Raw genomic sequence first — 21,413 nt, 5'->3', positions numbered from 1 at the left:
TTGTTTTAGTCATGTGCTGAAATAGGTTTGGATCCCTTGTTCTGGCATTTGTGCGACCATTTGATTTCTGAAGGTACAAAAGATCCTGGACAACAGGGTTCCCAACTGCCTGGAGGGCAAGGCATAGGTCTCCTCTGAGGAGCCTGTATAACACAGAAAACAGGGACAGAATTTATAGTATTTTTGGTAGCATAGGGATTTTAAGCCTGTGATCGTACTTAGGATGAACCTTTGGGGTCTTTCCACCTGTTTTGATATGTCTGATGAAGTACATCCCGAATGAGGTGCTGTATTCTCTAACTGGTCTGATCAGTGCTGAACAGAAGGGGACATCTGGATGATATTCCCTTAGCAATCAGCTGCTCCATGTAGAGGCATTTCTTTACAACTGTTGCTACACGGCAATCAAAGGAGACTGAGAATTATCAAAACATGTTCCTAAATGGGTTACTGTCAATGCTACATGCTGGGGGGATGGCGTGTCTTCCAAATGCAACATTGCTGCATTTTAGCATTTAATTTAATCCCATTTTCAAAACACTAGCATTTCTAAGTGAACATTTCTGCTGGAAATCATCTGTCAGAGGGGGAGATTGAAATGACTCCCAAGTTTGCAATCATCTGCTTATGTGGTTAGCCAAAGGTCTTGGCTTTTAGTCTGTAGGCCGTCCCAACACTAAGCTCCGTGGAGCACCACTGGTCACCTTCACAAACTCTGATGCTGCCTCTGCCACGCTCACAGTGTAGGTTGTGATTTTAGCCAATCAGCTATCTAGCTTGCCACATACGGTTTATTTATAATGCATTTAGTTTATTATGCTAGCCTGAAGATGGTGTCAAATGTCTTGACTAAACCAAGGTAGGCTGCATAGCAGCCTGTGTTACTTTTCTGAAGAAGTTTATCTGGTTAATTAGATAGAATCTACCCTTTACAAAACCAAATTGCTGTATACCCAACCTGGCATGTTTAATGTCTATGTTATTCTAGTCTGTTATAATGTGTTTTATGGCCATACAAATGTGACTTGTCACACTGATAGACCTATCATTTCCAGATTAGCGTTTTAACATAACCAAAGAAGGATCTGTAATTGTCCTTGACTTCAGATGCCAATTCAGGTTCATGGGCTGCTTTAGTACTTCTTAGTCAAATTCCAAGTATTTCCCTTGACCTTGGGGGTCTTTAGATCTGCTGCATATTGTAAGGGTTTTTTTTTATGTTGGTGGACCACCAGGGTGGTTTCCTTTTAAATTTCCCACTGCATTTGGATCTAGATGGAGCTACCAATTCTATAAATTTGCTTATGTGGGAAAAAAATTCCTCTGTGAATCTTATCTGCTAAGGCCATGTTGTATTAAGTTAAATCTTTATCTAAGAATATGAGATTTGTGTGCTTGAATTCTTTGAATTCCAATATACTGGTTCCAGGGGAGTTGCACAGTTTGAGAGAAAAGTTTATTAGCTTATGGACTGAGGGAGTTACTAGTGGAACTGTGCATGACGATGGCAAATTTATACTTATCGGGTCAAGAATAGTAAATGTTAATTAGCAGGTCACGAATATTTTGCACAATTAAGGACATGTAACAATATGAGGTGGCAGTTGAGCTGACCTCTGTAGAGAGGGCACTTGGTTAGCTTTTTCTGAATTATGAAGAAGAAAAAAAGAGAAAGATGTTGGAGTTGAAAGCAAAGGTTTGGAAAGGGCTACGGTGTAAATTAACTTTACATAAAAGTGCAATGGCTTAACGAAAGACGCACTAAGGTCAAGGTGTTTTTTTTTTTTTTTTTTCATGGGTGCATTATGTAGATGAATTATGATAAGATAGCCATTATGCCTCCTGCTTGTGATACAGAAGAAAGGTTCTGGCAATATAATATTGTTTCCTTGCTTAGTAAATTTTGTGGATGGAAACAGCAGTTCACGGAGTCATTATAAACGTTATGTGACTCAACAGCACTGGATAGTTGGATGGATGGGTGGATAGATGGATGCCAACCCCCACCAAAAAAGAAAATATACAGATCTAATAACAGCACAATAAGAGATTAGTCTCAAAATAATTTCAAAAAACACTTGTCATACCAGGAAAAAATATTGACAAACTATTATCTGAAGTACTTAAATATTACTTACTTCAAAAGAGCATCTTTATCAAACACAGTATCTGCAGGCATATTCACTGGAATCAGCATGTCTGGATGAGAATCTAAATGCACCAAGGTGATATCGCCGATTGGCAAGTGCTTGGAACCCATTGCACGGTAAATGTAAGGCAACACCTAAAACAACATACACAACAGGCAAATTGTTCCAGTGAAAGTTAAAACTATTATGATGACAAAAGTATGGTTTAATGGAATAAACAATGTCAACTAATGTTAAAATTAAATATAAAACAAAAATAGTGCATTAATGACATGGTGGTTTACAGTTCTGAATTTGCTGCACTGTAACTATGTCAACAACCCTAACTAGAAAATATTTATAACAAGCAAGCTGATCCAGTGAACACCAAAAACAGAGCATAAGAGGACACACAAGCATTCAATACAATAAATCAAGTCAGCTTCAATAAGTAAAGTTAATACACAAGGAAAATGTGCTACACAAGAAAAAAAAGTGATGTGGAGACTTACTGTTTTGAGAAACAAATCATTTTCCAAAGTATAATGGCTCAGGGATTACAAAAACGCTGAAACTTAAACTACTTACTACACCCTGAAATTTCATTGTAGGATCATGTAAACCAGTCTTTCTCCTAAGTACAAGGATACAGAAATTCTGAAGTCTGTAATTAAAACGGATATCACAAAGCAATCAGTGTACAGAATGCATATTAACAAAACAGTTTTGAGATATGGACAGACGTGCATACAAAAGTTGAAAGGTCAAGGTAGAAATAAGAGAGAAGAGTGACAGGTAATTGGTAGCCAAGCCAATTAGCCTTTTGGAGGCTGTTGCAATGATTTTCAAGCTGAAGGGAGACTGGTGAATCGGTACATACCACTAAAATGTATTTTGAATACGTTGTGTATTGCAAGCTACACAGACAAGACAAAAATGAAAATATTCCATACTGGGTGTTAAGTACATTTTCTGGTAGAGCTTCTTCTGGCTTCATAAGGTTTGGTGATTTTAAATGGAATAGGCAGCCTTAAGCCGCAAAGTAATTCTGGTCAATGTGTCTCTGTTTTCTGAATGTCAGAGTGGGATCTATAATAAGACAAAGATATTTCTATTTCTGTACAAGGTTTATGCAGCCTTTATTAGAAACAGAATTTTTATACAGAAAATTGGATTTTGGAAAGTTTCCGTTGGGTGCCAAAGACCAATGCAGCAGTTTTGAGGTTCTGACAGTATGCAATTGTTTAGTAAACTATAGGCAGAGATAAGAAGTCTTTTTGCACTTTTCTACGGTTGCTGAAGACAGGCAGTATCCATGTAGAGTAGAGTAATACAACTGGCACAGAGGTTTATGATGGTGCAGTACTAGAGGGTAATGTTATACAGACACACAACTGAGTTGATGCTATTAATAAACAGTGAAAATTAGTATTAGGCGGCTTAGTACAAAACCCTGAGGAACACTTGCAGTAAAGGTTCCCTCAATAAGTGGGGGTATTACCAGCTTGTTCTTCTGTTTATACAATTTCTGAATCAGTTCTTTAGATCGGTTTTAAAGCCATGACGTTTGTGAAGCTCTGGAAATCAAACATCAACATGCCTGAAATGATATATGTAAAAGCTTAATTTGAAGAGAGTGTAAAAACCTAAATGAAGACTTGTCTTCTATAGTTGTACAGGTTCCTCGAGAAGCAGCCTGTCAAATATCTAAATATCCTGGAAGGAGCAGACCAGGCAAAGGCTCAGAAGCATCTGTTACAGAACTGATATAGAAGCTGCTATAGACCTCCAAGACTACATTAAATAAACAGAAAGTTTAGTGGTGACTTTCTCTAGAAACTTCAAGAACATGTTTTGCTGTTTGACATAAATGTACCCCTAGCTTCTGAATATTTAAAACAGTGAGGTCAAAATAGCTGCTAGAAAACTTTAGATTGATTAAAGAGAACTAACAGTAAGCCTCATCCATGACACTTGCCACTACCAATGACAGGCTAACAGATGGCAACTGCCTCCCACCTGTATAAGGTTATTAGCAAAGTTTCTTCTTCTTTTTTTGTGGGGGGGGTTTCTACACACGGGAGGCTTTACCACTACATCCCAACACAAGTCACTGTAGAACTGGAGTAATGAGATATCATGTCAATCATGGAAACCACACTCAGAAGCATGAAAATCACAGGTAGTGATTAAACAAATATCCAGAATGAGCTGTGAAATAAAAGGCTGGAAAACAGCCCAAATGTAGCCCTAATCCATAAGGAAGCTTATTACCCTGTGCAAGATTTCCAACTTTCCTATGACTGCTAATGAAAGAAGAAATAAGACTTGGCAAGGCACAAATCCAGACATTTAAAATGTGAGACTTCACTCGTCACTTACTGGCACAAATATAGATGAAGTATGATCATCATACCGGGATTCTTTCTCAACACTATCAGGTTTGAATGAAAGGCACTAAGCAGAAGCTACTTATTACCCAGCCAAGCCTCTCCCTCATGGAACAATTTGCATCTGGTCCAATTAGCTACAGTGCATACGGCTTAGTCCTCCTCCAGCTCCCATTCTTTATGTGCAGCTAAACTGTTAATTTCTTAATGCATTTACTTCCTGTGGGACTCAGCACTCAATGCTTCTGAGGGCTGCCATTCATCTAATGCAAGGAGTCTGTTGGTATTCTATACAGGAAATAATACTGTTCTTGCTCTCTAGTGTCCTATAAAGTAGTAGGCAATCCCTCATGCATCCCTGCAAGGTACGTTAGCTGGTTACATTCCATATTAGGCACAAGTTTCAAATTCCACAATAGAACTTTCTACTCAGAACCAATACTTTTCGAACCTGGTCAGCACTTGCTAATATTAAGCAGGAAGCAAGATAACAGATACATACTGAAAGACAATGATACTTCATTCTGCTATGAAAGCATATTAGAAATTAAATAAATGGACTAACATCTTCCCTTCTCTGTACTTCTCACCCTTCACAGCACCTATGCCCAAAGGCCAGTAGAGGTCCTGTAAGCATTTTTTATACCTACTCCCACACCTGGATACATTTAATAGACCTCTATAGCACTGACCTAGCATCACCATATCAGTTCTAACTCAAAGTGCTGTTATACACCATTAACCAAAAAATTAGTGTATAGATGATGCCTACATTTTTATGGGGAAGGGACAGCCAGAAATGATGAAGGTTTTAGAAATGTCTAGAACTAATGGCATGCATAACCTCACCCTGCTTAAACTTTTACGATAATGTGTACACTGTGGCATATTCTAAATGTATGCTGCACATCAGAAAACAGCCTGCACTTATCTAGACAGTCACATGCTTCCCAAACTGCTTTTTCAACAATGCTAGATGAGAAGGCCCAGTAGGGTGTTTTGATCTGTAGCCGTCAACCTTATTTGCTAGTACTCACTTCTATAAATGCAGCATCATCACTTGTAGGTAGGTTTGACTTTAGCATGTTTGTTTTGTAGTGGAGCAAGTTCATTTAAAAATATTTAGGAAGATGTTGTTGAACTCCGCTGTAACATCACTTAATGGAAAATATTTAAGGTTATTCCAATTTACTAGTTTTAGTTTAGAGATTAAAGTATCTTTGTTGAAGTGTGATTTGTTGTCTCATAGTAAATATAATGAGGTGGTTGCTAAGTCAGCCAGGCAGGACCCCAGAGTATGTGAATTTATTGGGTGCAGAGGTTAAAATCCAAATCAAGAATTGTCCATTTACTGTTATTTTTATTAAAATGTGTGGGGTGTATAATCTGTTGGGAAAGGCCATATAGGTTTATAGAATATGTAGGGATATTAGTAGATACAGAGAACAAGTTAATTTTGACATCTCTAAGGATTTTTTTCTTGTGGGAGGTTTGAAGAGGCTCAGTTAAAAAAATTCTTCTGCTGTATTAATGTTTTACCTGGGGAAATATAAATGCCTATTACGTAGAAGGACTTGGGAGGGTTAATTTGGAGGGATGTGCTGAGGATTTTAGCATTACTGAATTGTGAAGGGATGCAAGGAGACTGTTACTTGGAGATGATTATTTTTAAAGAAAATGGCAACTCCACTTGCTCATGTGTTTTCTGTCGGCTCTTAGTACACTGTAACCTAGTAGTAGAATTTCAGTTTCTTATATTTCAAGTTTTAACTAAGTTTCAGTGAGTATGACTATATCTGGGAAGTACAAAGTTAGCAAGCATGGAAGTTTATTTTACTACAGATGTTTGCAATATTAATGTGGAAAATGTTGAGAGAGAGTAGCCCTTTTGAGGATCAGGTATAATCCTGGAGGTGAGGGGTAACAGCTGCTTCGAATAGAATTATGGAGTTGTGTGGGTACTGGGTTAGGGCATGTATTTCCACTTAGCTGTAGGTGTAGTGGTGAGTGGTGGTGGAGTATAAGCCATTTTGTCTTGGTTTTGAATATTTTGACTTGTCTGAGATTCGATTTTGAAGATGCAGTTTGTATTTGTAAATATGGATATAATAAGAGAAAAGACTAGGTACTATTTTGAAGTTATAATCTGAGGGTTGCCAGGGTGTATTTATTGATAGGACAGTGTGTGCATGGAGTACACAGGTGGGATGAAGGGAGGAGAAGTGAAGGTAACATTACTATAAGGGAGCAAAACTGTCAGTGTAGTGCTCTCTTTCTGTAAATATATAAAAAGTGGTGAAAGGTAGTTAAATAAATGATGATTAGAGGTGGAAGTGTTATCTTAGAGAGCTAAAGTGGGGAAAAAAGTAGAAGGTGTGAAAGATGTATGGTTTTGCAGGAGGAAAATTTGGTTTAATGGGAGAAAAGGGGTGGAGGATGTGCAGACTGGTTAAAAGGATATAAGTAGAGGGCTGGTGACGGGATATGGAGAGTAGATTGGTGGAGTAACAGGAAGCGGGTGGTTAGTCATGTAAATACTAATGTGATTAAGAGTCTGACAAGAAGGGGTGGGAATTGGAGATAGGGCAGAAGAGTGAGCCTGAGCTCTAGCTGGTAGGTTGAGTTCGATAATATAATTTATGGCTTTTGTTTTTATGGGTATGGAAAGCGAGCAACATTTTGCTACTTATATATCTTCAAGTTTGACACAGAAATATCTTGTACCTACTCCTGACTTACAAACTCAGTACACGAAACTGAGATATCTTACATCCATCTATTGGGCAATGAATGCAGATAACTTTGGTTTTGTTGTTTATTCTTATTTCTGGGAATACACATTCATATTAACCTGGTCAACACAGTACTTTGGTTAATACAGTGCTGAGCCCAGTGCAAATGCTTACATCTTATTTATACAACACTTTTTTTGCAGTGACATCAAACTATTCAATGTGATTTATGTGTAGTATCTGAAATGTCGTTAACCCAGGACCACCAGTATACAACATATACTGTTTAGGAATATAAACTGCACAGTGATAGGCTAGAATTTGAATTGAATGGAGTAGTTCTAATATAACATAGCAGTTCTTCCACAAAGAGTTTCACTGATGTGGATTTTAAATGTATCCTAAGCTTCCTGTTTTAGAAATGTGTTTGTGGTGGCAGAACTGATACTAGTTATAGGTCTACTGTAAACTTAACTTTTATGGGGTGAACCTTTGAATTCACAAAGTGTTTTTAAAACTGAGATGACGACAGACTCCAGAGTCGTACTAGGCAGGAGTGCGCATGTAGCAAACACATATAACATCAAGAGAAAACCATGGAAATCCACGACCTGTGCTTACTTTTACTGTTGAGCTTTTTAAATTATAAACATACCTTGGAAGTGGACTACAAAGGAAAACGTGTGTAAGTAAAGTCTCCAGTTTAGGCTCTAATGAAGTAAAACAAAGATATTGTGTAATGTTTTATAACCGATGGGTCAGCAACTGCTTTCACAAAAAAAGTAAACATAGTGCTGATTTGACGCAAACATAAGGTGATGTGGAGTAAGCTTTATTGAGCTTTGCAATCCACTGGCATTTACAGAACGCAAGCAGCTGAAAAGGAGAGCAAGAGTATCAGATACACTCAAGCCAACCAGCTATATCTAGAATTACTAATTGCATTAGACATTCTCCAGGGCAGAGTATCTAACCCACTGAATGTGAAGTTCAGCTCCTTCACTTACACGGACTTGACATGCAGTGTCCCGAGTAGTTGCTTACCATAAGCAGAAAGCTAAGTGGACTGTGTGATAGTAAACATGTGCATTTCATTTCTGAAACATTTGTAGTGATTTATTTATATATAATAAACATTTTCTTCAGTGATTCAAGACGTACAGTTACACTAATTGTGAAGCTACTCATACTTATTTATGCGAGTGTCAACTTGTGCTAACAACGTGTTATCTACGTTTCTGACCAAAACGTAAACATTTGGATTTTACAGATTTGCAAGTTGTTTAAACGAAACTGCGATGGGGACCGTATTACCTAAGAACTTTGAGGACTATTCATCAAAAAGTAGTAAAACAACTTGAAGAAAGTCTTCAACCATTAAACATTACATTTTATGGGACCTACAGCAGTTGATAAGGACAGCACCGCCATCGTTCAAAAAAATCGCATTTGGGTTATTTGTAAGCACATCACCTTACACAGGGATAACAGATTTTCCAACACGTTTATCTCACTAATTTAAATAGACACCCTTAAACAACTTTCGATTTATTAAAAATTATTGGTGACAGTAAATAAACGTAAACTTTAGCATAAAAGATTACATCAGCAGAAATACTTTCTGAAGCGGGACTAAACTCACGTCATGATGATCTTCCACAACCCAAACTGGCAGTTCTTTATACAAACGGAGACGAGAAGCCAAAGAATTCATAATACCAGTTATTTAAAAATCCTCAAAATCCGCACACTAAATCCAAAAGTTCATTTGGAAAGCCACTGTAGTTTACCCATCAAGTTTTGTAACATAGGAACCATCAAAAGCAGTATCGATTCCACTGGAACTCTCAAATTGTAAACTCCACTTTCTGAAAATCTAATTGAAGTCCTGCGGTTCGTCCTCAACTAAGCTCCCCTCTATTGAAATGAATTATAAAGCTTGTCGCAGTTAGTGAGCTGTTTCCGTTGAAGGCCAGGGAGCGGTTACCAGGCGGAACTTCCTGCCGCACTTTCTTTGCTTCTACGCTGTGCACAAAAAGGTTAGTGAGGGCTGGTGGGAATAAGTCAGTTTCATTGGTTTCCGGTGATAGTGTAGTAAATGAGAAGATAAACGTTTCTTCGAGGTGGTCGGCAGCACAAGCAAGGTTATTGCTGGTGCTTTAAATTTCGTTTGAACTTCTTTCAGTGGTTTTGGTAGGTTTTTGTGTTTAAAGTGATATAATTTACATGTTGTCGCATTTTTAACGCGTGGCTTAAATGAAGCGTATTATAGTACAGGTTTACTCTTTGCCCCTCCCCCACGTACATTCATATATATTTATTTTCTTTGAAGGTTGAAAAGCTAATACATTGTAGATGTTATAGTCCAACTTTCTAAACCCGTTGTTGTGCATAACATAAAATTTTGTATTAGTAAGGACCATACTGTGCGATTGTTTTTGGTAATGTTGATGCAAACTTAAGTGTGCACATTGCACCCAAAATCGGCTTTAAAATTAATTTATTTTTTTCCTAGTCATTTGGTGATGTTTGGGTACCATCAGATTAGAGAAATCTTCGTATCCCATCAGTAAATAGTACTTTAGAAGTTGATTGCACTTTATCAGGAATAGTCAAATCACCTAACTCTTGTTTGACAGTTACAAACTGATTTTTAATAGAACAAATAATGTATGTGAATTCACAGTCCAGTAATGGTTAAGATTTTCTATCTCTTATTTGCCTCTTGTACAGGGAAGTACTGTACAGAGTTTCTGTTATTGGTATTTATAGAGAATTAAAGCTTTATTGGGTGGTTCAGAGGACTCAAAGATTCACTTGTGCTTAATATTCAGTTTTCTGACTCGTATTTTGACAGATAACTTTTAACTTATTTTTCATTTTGTATAAATTTGTAATTGTGTGGTTAAGTAACCTGTGTTTTGTGATTTTTTTTTTTTTTTCATCATTAATCTTTTCCAGTGTTGTAGCCCCTTTGCAAAGGATGAAACCCCCCTGTATTTCATTAACTGCAGCTAGAATTCCTATTGTGACAGATAACTTTTGAGTTATTTTTTGTTTCTGTGGACCAGGGTATATGTCTGTTGGAAACCCTAATTAATTTCAATGAAAACAAACGAACATTATTTGAAATGAGGATTCAGTTGTTGCTGTTATTAAAACATAATACTCTTTTATGTTTTCATTATAGGGTTATTACAGATGTAGTTTATGAAAATGTGATTATTTATTGTCCTATACTGTGCCGTAGAGATGCAGTCCTTTGAAACCATATGTTATTCTGATTTAAGCTTTTTGTTTCTCGTGCAGTGTCAAGTCACAGTTATCTTACAGATTCAGCATCTTAACAATGTTCGGCAAATACATTGCATGAGTTTTTTAGGATTAGTGAGCTAGCATCCACTGAACAGGCAGCTGTCACAACAGTAGAGGTAGAAAGGCAAATCTATTTTATTAATCCATTTTCAACCTTCCAAATAATATTTAGTATAGAAATTTCACAATAAAAATATATGGAAAATGAATTTATAAGAAAAAAACAAGTATGCTCACGTTGTAAGAAAAAATTGTGTGGGTGTAAGAAAGTTTGTGTGTATACATGACCAAGTCTATTAATTATTGAGGGAATGTCACATTTATGCAGTATTTGTAATGGTAGACATCACACTTCTGATGGAAATGGTAGTACAAGTTGTACAAAAAACAGGCATTGCACCCTATAGTATGTTGCAATTTCTTGCTAATTTTTTTGACCTAGTGATGGAGCAAACCACAGCATGACCAACGTCCCATTCCAAGGAAGGATGGGATATTGTTGCACTGACATAAGCTCATGGATCAGAGTTATGCAGGATATTGCTTGTGGTTGATTTAAACTAGTGTAGTTCCTGATGAGGATTTCATTGATAACCCCTAAGAGGGTTGTATGGTTACTGACAAGGTAGGTGTAGTGTTTTGATTCTCGCCACTGATAGAGTTCAAAGGCAGTGGTCTTAATTCAGTGATAAGTGAAATGAGATGGAGACCAGGAAATTGTGATCCGAAGAGGTTGTGGGCTTCATTTACACATATGCCGCATATGCTTGAAGATGACTGGCATTCTTTGCTGATAATGAGGATAGGCAGGACTCTCCAGTCAGTAGTAGAAAGCTTGGGGGTAGAGGCCAGGTACTGAATGTTGCTGTCTAGGTGAGGAAGTGTATAGTTTTGTTTGTTTGACAAGATAGAGAGTTGGGATTTCGTCTGATCACCACAGAGTTATAGAAGATGAGATCACCACAGAGTTATAGAAGATAAAGTTGCTGCACATCTCGGATGTCAAAATTTGAAGCTGTTCAGGTTGTGAAGTGTAGTATTTCTTGGAGGGTCCAGAATACAGGAATTGCATGTCTACAGTCGCTACAGGCAGGCATGCCCATGACATCTCCATGGAGTGGATTCATAATCTTGATCTCCTGATTTTATCTTTGCACATATTTAGAATAGGAGCTTCAAGACAGTCTTGTAAAGATTTAACAGAAAACATGGATATTTATTTTGTTTTTACAGGAGATAACTTATAATAAAAGTTTGTGCCTGTTCATTGGATGCCCAGTAGTTGTAAGATTCTCTGTTTTGGTCTCCTCCTTCTCTTTATTACACCTAATTTGCTTATGGGGTCCCTTATAAGAGCAACACTTTCTGCGTGCTTTTGGGATTGTATTACAGTGTCATTGTTCAAATTGTGATTGAAAATGCCTTGTATGCATGTTTTACTACTGTGACTGTTCATACCAGCATGTCTTGTGCATTTGCAGCAGTGTACATACACCTTATAATAATTCATTTTTGGAGTCATAGTTTACTGTTCAGGATAATTATTCTAGTTGCGTTACTGTGCCTAAAAATTTTGTGGTATTAGTTAATTTGAAAGTTGTGAAAAACTTTTCTGAATCTTTAATGCAATTGTTTATGATTTTCAGGTCTTGTTTTATTTTAGTTATATTTTGCTGACGATGTTAATCCCACTAGGCATGGAACCTGTTTTCATTTAAGACCCAAGATAGTTGTCGTCGTAACTAGGGGAAATTTGGCCAGGGCACGTGGGGCATTCCATTACTCTTCAATGTATAACCTGTTTCTAGCACTTACACTGTAATGAAGTAAGGGTTGTGGCATTTGTTTCAAGAAGTGAATGATAACGTAAGTCAACCAGTTTCAATTACAGAACAGAACTTCAGCAGGGTAATTTGAGTGGCTCGCAACTGCAATACATAGTTAATGACAAATAGTTGGAGGAGTTGTGGTAGGCTAGTATGCAGAAATTGGATATTAGGATATGATTTTGTCGAATTTTAAGTCTTCTGTTAATGAAAAATGTGGACAAAGTGTGGGGGGTGAAAGGAGAAGTGATGCATCGAATGGGATTTCTTATGTAGCTGTGTGAGGGCATATGCTTGGGGGTGTGTAGCCCAGGAGACATTTAATGAGTAAGTTTTATTGCTGAGACTGCGCCAGCAAGGCATTTATTCTGAGTAAATATTTTACAACCTTTGGAAATGCCTGCCTTCAGATGAGTGCCGTACATTTGGAAATAAAGAATTTTTTGATGTGTGTAATTTGAAACTTAGTCTGGTCTACTTGTAGCCAGCAGAGTGTTTAATGAGGTAAAAGAAAAGCTATTTGGGGTTTTGTACAGGGTACAGCTGTTCGGTGTGCTTGTTTAAAAAAGGGTGATTTACAGTTTTGTAACGGTTAAACAAGGAAATCTGATATATTTGCATAATTGTGAAAGGATGTGGAGAGACATTTTATTATAAGGGGCAGCCCAAGAGTTGCTGCTTTTATGAGTTAAATAACATTTAATAAATGAATGTTCAAAAAGATGATGTGAAATGTCTATAGAAAGAGACTGTACAACAAGTAACTATGAAACATAATGTACTAGATGTGAAAAAACAGAAGACATTTGTGGGATAAACGCTTAGAGTTTGCAAATTCTGTGTCAAATACAAGGGATTGTGGGAGATGTTAACACTGGTAATGAGTGCAGAATATTAATATAAATAACTAACACAATTTTGGTTATAAAAAATATTCAACAAGTGGAACTAACTGAAAGTGCTGTTTGTTAGGGGTAGGTTGAATTGTTTAAGGCTCTGCTTAAGTTACTGTTAAACACAGCTTTGATGTGCTACAGGAAGAGTCCTATGGTGAATCTGAGGAAAGTACGGTTGTAGAAGGAAACTTGCCGTAACAGCTATGTTAGAGTGATCACTGCTGTAGTAGTGTTAGCTGTATGAGTTATAGGCTATATGGGGTATAACAGCCGGACAGCTTCCAAAGTATACAGGCACCTTCTACACACCCAGACTGTTGAGAGCTTGGGCAGAGCTGGATAAAGCCAGGAGTGTGGGGATCAAGCCCTTCAGAGCTGTAATGTCAACTGAAAGAGGCTAGAGCCCTGAAGAGTCAGTTTTAGGTAAGCAACAGTTCCTTGGCAAACAAAACAAAAATATATAAAAATGGGGATGGAGAGAGGGAGTGGCAACTGCAGCAGTGATCATTTGAACATTTACTGTAATGGTAAGCTAACTTAACTGTACTCTGTTCAACAATTACTGCTGCTGCAGTAGTCTTGGCTGTGTGGATAGAATACCATAGCTGATGAGAGTTGAGAGGAAGAAGGATTAGAATCTAGGATCCCTTGGTGAATGGTCCTAGCAATGCCCCCTGTAGATCTTGAAAAAGAAGTTAGTTTGTATAGCTTTATAAAGGTATGTACATTAGTCCAAGTTGCTAGAGTGAATATAAAAAGTTTACACACCCCCTATTAAAATGTCAGGTTTTTGTGATATAAAAAAAATGAGACCACAATAAATAATTTCAAAAATTTTCCCATCTTTTATGTGGTCTATAACCTGTACAATTCAATTGAACAACAAATCTGTTGGGGAAAAATATAAAAAATAAAAAGCGTACAATAAGCTGGTTGCATAAGTGTGCACACCCTTAAACTAATACTTTGTTGAAGCACCTTTTGATTTAATTACAGCACTCCAATCTTCTGGGTAGGAGTGTTGCATGGCACATCTTGACTTGGCAATATTTGCCCACTCTTTCTTGCAGAAGCGCTCCAAGTCTGTCAGATTACGAGCGCATCTCTTGTGCACAGCCCTGCTCAGGTCACCCCACAGATTTTCTATTGGATTTAGGTCTGGATTGTGGCTGGGCCATTCCAAAACTTTAATTTTCTTCTGGTGAAGCAATTCGTTTGTTGATTTGGATGTATGCTTGAGGTCATTGTCATGTTGAAAGGTGTAATTCGTCTTCATCTTCATCTTTATTGCAGACGCTTGAAGGTTTTGGGCCAAACGTGTCTGGTATTTGGAACTGTTCATAAGTCCCTCCACCTTGACTAAAGGCCCAGTTCCAGTTGAAGAAAAGCAACCTCAAATCATGATATTGCCACCACCGTGCTTCACCATGGGGATGGTGTTCTTTTGGTGATGAGAAGTGTTGTTTTTGCGCCAAACGTACGTTTTGGAATTGTGGTCAAAATCTTTGTCTCATCAGACCATGATACATTTTCCCACATGCTTTTGGGAGACTTGATGTATTGTTTTGCAAATTTTAGCCGGGCCTTGATGTTTTTCTTTGTAAGGAAAGGATTCCGTCTTGCAACCCTCCCCCATAGTCCAGACATATGGAGAATATGGGAGGTTATTGTCACATGTAGTACACAACCAGTACTTGCCAGAAATTCCTGCGGCTCCTTAAGTGTTGCTGTAGGTCTTTTGGCAGCCTCCCTGAACAGTTTTCATCTTGTCTTTTCATCAATTTTGGAGGGACGTCCAGTTATTTGCAACATCACTGTTTTCATATTTTCTCCACTTTTTGATGACTGTCTTCACTTCTGTTCCATGGTATATCCAACGCTGTGGACATTTTTTGTACCCTTCTCCTATGATACCTTCCAACAATGAGATCCCTTTGCTTCGCAAGCTGTTTGCGAACCGTGGTTTTTGCTCTAGCAGGCAAGTGAATAAATGTCAGGAAAATCCTGCTAAGACAGCTGAACTTTATTTGAGGTTAATCTGAGTCTCTCTAATTGATGGCAGGTGTGTACCCAAGAAGACTGAATGCTGCAATTAAAGTGAAAGGTGGTTCAACAAAGTATTGTTTTAAGGGTGTGCACAGTTATGCAACCAGCTTATTGTACGTTTTTTACTTTTTATATTTTTCCCCTAACAGATTTGTTTTTCAATTGAATTGTACAGGTTATAGGCCACATTAAAGGTAGGAAAAGTTTTTAAATGATTTATTGTGGTCTCGTTTTTTTATATCACAAAAACTTGGCATTTTAACAGGGTTATGTACACTTTTTTTTTATATCCACTGTACTGGGTAAAACTAGGTTACATTACTAAGCTAATGATTTAAGAGCCCTTACATGCCTAGTCAATCTCGTATGAACGTATGACCTCTCGGTCTGCAAATGCTGAATGATAGGAGGGAAAAGTTTGATTTGGTGGATGAGGAAGAATTCCCACCCCTGATGGATCAATCTTGGAACCCATTTGAGATTATCTGCTACCAAAGAGAGAAATGGGGAGCTAGTTTTTTATTTTTTATTTATTTATTTTTTTTTTATGTCTGTTTGCCAGAGGTTTGTTGAGTCTGCTTACTTTATAAAGAATGTCATGAACTGGGGATGAAAGCTGCTTTAAATTATTTGAAGAATGAAGTCTGAAAAACTACAGTTACCCTTTGAATCAGTTTCTCCCTCTTATCGCACTTTTTCTGGACTTCAGGCATCTGTTTTTAAAGGGGGTATACAAAATGTCGTTTTTAACATCCTGTTGTTAATTTTGAGAACTTAACCATGCAAACCTTCTCATAACAGGTCCAGTAACTGCTGCTCTGGAAGATATCAGCTGAGTCATAAACATACTTTAAAAATATATATGGTTACATGAGACACAGAAACAGTATTCATAGAATATTTTCCCTTTGTCAGTGATGATTCTCTTATTTTCAGATAAAGCAGAAAGGACTTGAACGTGTGAGTTTGTCACTTAAGAATCTTAGAAATAATTGTGAAAGATGAATATAATTACCCAAATCTATCAAAGGCTTTCCAGTCCTTGGCAGAGAAGAGGGATAAACATTTACTAAATGTTTAGCTGCAGGAGGACTTGTCACTGCACGGTCAAATCTGTCATATTAAACAAATTAAGGTCTTCAGTCCTACAAACTTTTATCTGCCTTGGGAGCTATTGGGCATGTTGCAGACTGCAATAAACAATCCAACAAAGCTGGAAGAATGGGAAGAACAGGAATAGGTTGAGGACATCCCAACTGTAATAGATCATAATATTTCTCAAAGTCTGGAAAGTCATTGTGTTCCAACTGAAACATGTAGTTCGTATAATTATGTGGTTTCAGGAAAAAAAAACTTTTTTTTAGGTATAATCGGGTAACTGATTCTGACGAGTATTTATGCCGAAGAGAAAAAATAAATTGTTCCCTCACAACCACTTTCCTCTATCGCACTGAGAATTTTTAGAAAATGAAGACTACCTTTTTCCTGTTACCAGTAAATCCAGAATTGAGCTAAGCCCAATACATCGTTCCTCTGTAAACTAAGCGGCTTAGAATAAGGTAAATGTTTAAATTTCTTTTTTGTAGAAGCAGACCAATTCCTGACGGGGACTTCACTAAGGAGAACAGGCATCCTAGTCTGACTAGGCTCTAAAGCTTTCCCCTCTCCTTCCTTCAAAGGGGCTAGTTCTTCCATGCTGTCCTAGGACATTCCAGCAGCCACAAAGGACATGTCTAACCCCCAGTCCATGGTGGATAAAGGGACTACACCAGAGGAAACTAAGGAAGAAGGTGAGCAGTTTGAGGACTCATTAATGTGCACTATAGAGAGCTCCGCAGTCAGTGGCTGAGCAAAGTAGTAGCCTGCTGAAGCAAAGGTTGTTTGGAAAATTGTGGCTGAAGGAAGGAAGAACCAATGAACCAGCAAATTGTTCTTTGATAAAGCCAAGAAGGAAGCCTAAGTCCGGGTAAGACTGACAGTAGTAGTAGTAATTGAATTCCTAACATAGAACAAACAGTTGTACACAAAATATACTTTTTTAGTCAAAAAATTTATTGTGGAAGTTTTTCACCCAAACAGTAGGAAAGCTGTGAAGGGACTGGTGCCCAGGCCACTGAGAAGCTGGGCGGCTGTTACAGCCTATGCATGATCCACATAGCTAAGGCTATTGCAGTAGTGAACAAAGATGAACGTCATGAAGAAATTGAAAGTGGAACTGAAACTACGTGAGGCAGGGTAGTGACAAGGGAAAGAAAACTAAAGCAATGTAAGTTGAATTCTTAGAGGTGAATGCACAATGACTGCTGCTTACTATTAATGTTTAACAGTCTGAAAAGTCATTGCAAAAGGTATGCAGTATTTTATATTGAACCAAAAAATATATATATATAAATAAAAAGGCAGATTTTGTTTTTTTTTTTTTTTTTCCTGGTGGCAGCATTAATCAGTGAAATGTTAGTGCTGACATTTAAGGAAAGTGTACATCTAGTCATTGAAACAGCTTTAGTTTTAGACTTGTTATTGGAAACAAGCATGTTAGGCACATGTGTATCTCACAAACTATCACAGATAAGAAGGGGGCCCCTTTATTTTAAAAATGTTAAAACTGCATAATAGTGGAGCATTTCTCCCCGGGCCTCCGCTGAAAACAGGATCTGTGGAACCTAGTCGGACTTTCCCGGTCAACAAAATGTTAAATAAAAAAAATAAATAATGGTTAATGTTTGTTTGGTGTGTGCAGGTGATTTTAATTAAAATGAGTACATTGGTGTGAGATGTTGAAGAGCAGACCTCTAAATTTATTTAAAGATAATAGTTGTGTGAGGAGAAAAATGTACTCAAAATAATTGCTGTATTTCTGCAAACAGGATAAATTTTTTTGAGAGATTTAGTTGTCAGCCCCCCCAAAGGCATTTTTCATAAAGCTGGGAAAAAAGCTGCTGGGTGAAAAAGGGTGGCAATAGATTTATTTGGATTGAAGTCCTTTTGGAGAAAATTTTGACAGGATCATTTGGATGTATTTTACTGTTCATAGTTGGGGTGAATGGGAAGGTTATGTAAGCTGAAGGTAAGTAAGGAATATTTATGTTTGAGAATTAATGATGGAAGAAATCACATTGTGCATTCACCCCACTTGATCACACTTGATCATGTTGAGCAGTCTTATAGAAAACGGTGAAATAGAAGCTTGCAGCAGAGTAATAAAATTGTAGAGAAAGGGGAAGCAAAAAGCGTAATCCATAATTGGAAAAGTTTTGCATTGGCCAGTAAATAAGCTGTTTTACATGGGAATGAGGGAGTAGCAGATAAAATAGTTGAAATGGAAGTGTGTGAAGTATAAAAGGGAGCAATGTGTGAAATCTAGTGATTACTTAAATTTCTCGTTAGTAATTTTTTGTAAAAGACTGATGTAGCCACAGTTCATAATTTGAGACTTGGGACAATAGAGTTATTAAGATATTGTAGAAGAGAAGAATGATTTGTAGAACATGTTTATAGTAAGTCTAAAGCTATACCTTGTATAGGAGGGTTTCTAGGGGGTGGTATGGATATGTCGAATGGAGTACAGCAAGAGTGCACATTAAGTTCTTTTGTTTTTCGTTTGACTTTGAATGCTGTTAGTATGAGGAATGAGCCGTTAATGGTAATCCCTATTTTACACTTTTTTTTCTTACCCTTGATGTATTTGGTGTGTTGAAAGGACAGTAGAACACACAGGCTTACAAAATGGGGGAAAAGTTCTGAAAGGTAATGATTCTTTATACTGAAATATTAAAGATTAATTTTGGGAATGATGATGGTATAAGAGAAAATTGGATAAAAATTAGTGAGATATAAATTATTTACAGAAAGATGGGAAGCTAATGACGTGTAAAGAGTGTAGCTAGGTAAGTTGGGGTATTATAGCTAGGCTTTATCCTTTTCCAGAGAATCTGCAAACTGATTTGATGAATTATTTTTTTTTTCTGTGAAAATGTTTTGGGGAAATACTGTGTCGTAAGAAGTTGGGATGGCAGAATAATTGGAATCAAAATGGAATATTTTGAGAAGATCCAGCTATATGGCAAGAGAGACCTACTCTAATACAAGACTAGAGTTTAACAGTATTGTGAGATGCGTAACAAAACATGTTGGTTACTAAAGTTATATTTTTCTTAAATTTGGAGTTTAATTGCAGCACCCCATGTAGTAATTTTTTGGATGAGGGTAGATTGGTTGTTTGACTGTATATACCAAAGGTCTTTCCAGTCATTCCTGCTCAAGAATAAACTTCTGAGCCTGTCTTATAGTGCAGATAAGTAAGAGAAGTTTTAAGTAGGAAGGTTCATTGTTGCCGTTTTAACATAGTGACAGCTGCACATTTATTATCCTTTTAAGGTATTTGTGGTACCGAAAGCTCCATTTAGTAGGTGGTAGGTAGCTGCAAATACTGACATATTTGTAGATACATTTATAAAGTTCACTCTTGGCTGTCACACATTAATTATCCTTTTAAGAAATGTGTTACTGTAAATACCGGAAGTCTTAAAAAATTATGTGCGGTTGGAAGGTGTCAGTACATTGACGTGCTTTTTTATAGTATACTCACTCTGATTTATTTGCTTATGTATAATTGTTATAGTAAGAAACAATTGTCTAGTACTTTTTAAATGTTTTTTTTTTTTATTTTATTTCTAAGAGATTGAATGTCTTTCACATGGATAAACAATGTTAATGTATTTGTTTTAATGTTTGTAATAAATGTTGCATGAACATGGTTTATATGTTATGAACAACAAATTACGGTCGCTGGGAAGAATAAATTGCTGGTAATGGTTTATATATTAATTCATATTGCACAAACATATTTTATATTAATCAGTCTATTATGTTTTGATAACTGGATAGGTTCTGCTGCTCCGAGGATTTTTCAAGAGATGCGGGGAGCAAGTTCCAGAACAGGTATACTTTTATATTCGGTAAAAATGTGATTGAGTAATTTATGCAGATGCTCATGTCTTGGTTTTTAAATCTGTTTTTGCATTAAAACAGAAATTCTCTTTGAATTAATTACTAAATATGAGTGAGTTATCTACAAAAATAAGAGGTTAATAAACTTTTTCATTTAGTTTGCCTTTGGGAGAATGAGCAAGTGCTCGCTCAGTTAAAAGTTGTAGGCTGAGCAGGTTTTTCATGTGTTATCTGCTTAGTAGTTTGCCTTGTGCATCTCATTTTATTTATTTTATAGAACAGTTTAGTGGGCTGGCCAAGCTGACCCTTTTCTGCTGCTGCCCAGCTCATAGTGTGAAAGAAGCACATGTAAATTATATTCAGTTTTCAATCTGGCATAAATATTTACAGACATAATAATATACAAATACATTATTTGTACTAGGTGCATTTGTTTGACACCCGTATGAACTGTAAATAAGCAAATACAACTCATTCTGTACATTATGGAAATCAGTACATTGTCAAGTTTAATGGGCCTAGTCTTGGACATGACCAGAAATGTATTCCCATCCTCCCTTTCCTCACATCTTCAATAGTTAGAATTTGCAGTTGGGAGCATTTTCCTTAACCTTTGTGGGCAATAAAAATATTTGTCCAGACACTTTTTGTGTAAAAATTCTAAATTTCCTTGACTTAATGACATATCTTTTGACAAATCCACCTCCAAGCTACTTCATTTGTCTTTTAATCTTTGAAGGTGTTCCCATTCCACGTAATGTTTTCCTTTAGTTTCCATATGCAAGGTCTTTTATGGTCTTGCATGCACATCAAATTAGTCCTAACTACTGGAGAGACACTAACTAGTTCTGTAACTATTGGGGGAGGGAGGGGGCTTCTAGCCACTAGTGTACGTTCTGCCAGTGATCTGAAGGTAATGCTACTCAATGCTGGTGCTTTAAATTTCGTTTGAACTTCTTTCAGTGGTTTTGGTAGGTTTTTGTGTTTAAAGTGATATAATTTACATGTTGTCGCATTTTAAACGCGTGGCTTAAATGAAGCGTATTATAGTACAGGTTTACTCTTTGCCCCTCCCCCACGTACATTCATATATATTTATTTTCTTTGAAGGTTGAAAAGCTAATACATT

The 21,413-nt window shown here is 37.0% G+C and overlaps 2 protein-coding genes across 7 annotated transcripts in view; one reads left to right on the top strand and one right to left on the bottom strand.

Moving 5' to 3' along the window:
* Positions 1-9,269, bottom strand: part of CCHR3.PART0H5orf22 (chromosome chr3.part0 C5orf22 homolog) — a 313,287-nt gene extending 304,018 nt beyond the window's left edge. The window contains exons 1-2 of one of the 2 annotated variants that reach the window (XM_044065335.1): positions 8,894-9,269; positions 2,139-2,284 (exon numbers count right to left, since the gene is read on the bottom strand). In XM_044065335.1, the coding sequence (XP_043921270.1) occupies positions 2,139-2,284; positions 8,894-8,965 (218 nt within the window). In that variant the 5' untranslated portion in view covers positions 8,966-9,269. The remainder of the gene's footprint in view (positions 1-2,138; positions 2,285-8,893) is intronic. The other variant, XM_044065334.1, reaches the window with a different exon arrangement.
* Positions 9,228-21,413, top strand: part of DROSHA (drosha ribonuclease III) — a 3,547,421-nt gene continuing 3,535,235 nt past the window's right edge. For 3 of the 5 annotated variants that reach the window (XM_044065331.1, XM_044065330.1, XM_044065328.1), the window contains exons 1-2: positions 9,297-9,444; positions 20,222-20,275. In XM_044065331.1, the coding sequence (XP_043921266.1) occupies positions 20,251-20,275 (25 nt within the window). In that variant the 5' untranslated portion in view covers positions 9,297-9,444; positions 20,222-20,250. The other 2 variants (XM_044065329.1, XM_044065333.1) reach the window with 2 other exon arrangements.

Source organism: Protopterus annectens, chromosome 3.part0, assembly GCF_019279795.1.
Source record: "Protopterus annectens isolate FY-2018-M chromosome 3.part0, PAN1.0, whole genome shotgun sequence".
NCBI classification, from domain to species: Eukaryota; Metazoa; Chordata; order Ceratodontiformes; family Protopteridae; genus Protopterus; species Protopterus annectens.
This window is presented reverse-complemented; position numbering and strand designations above follow the sequence as displayed.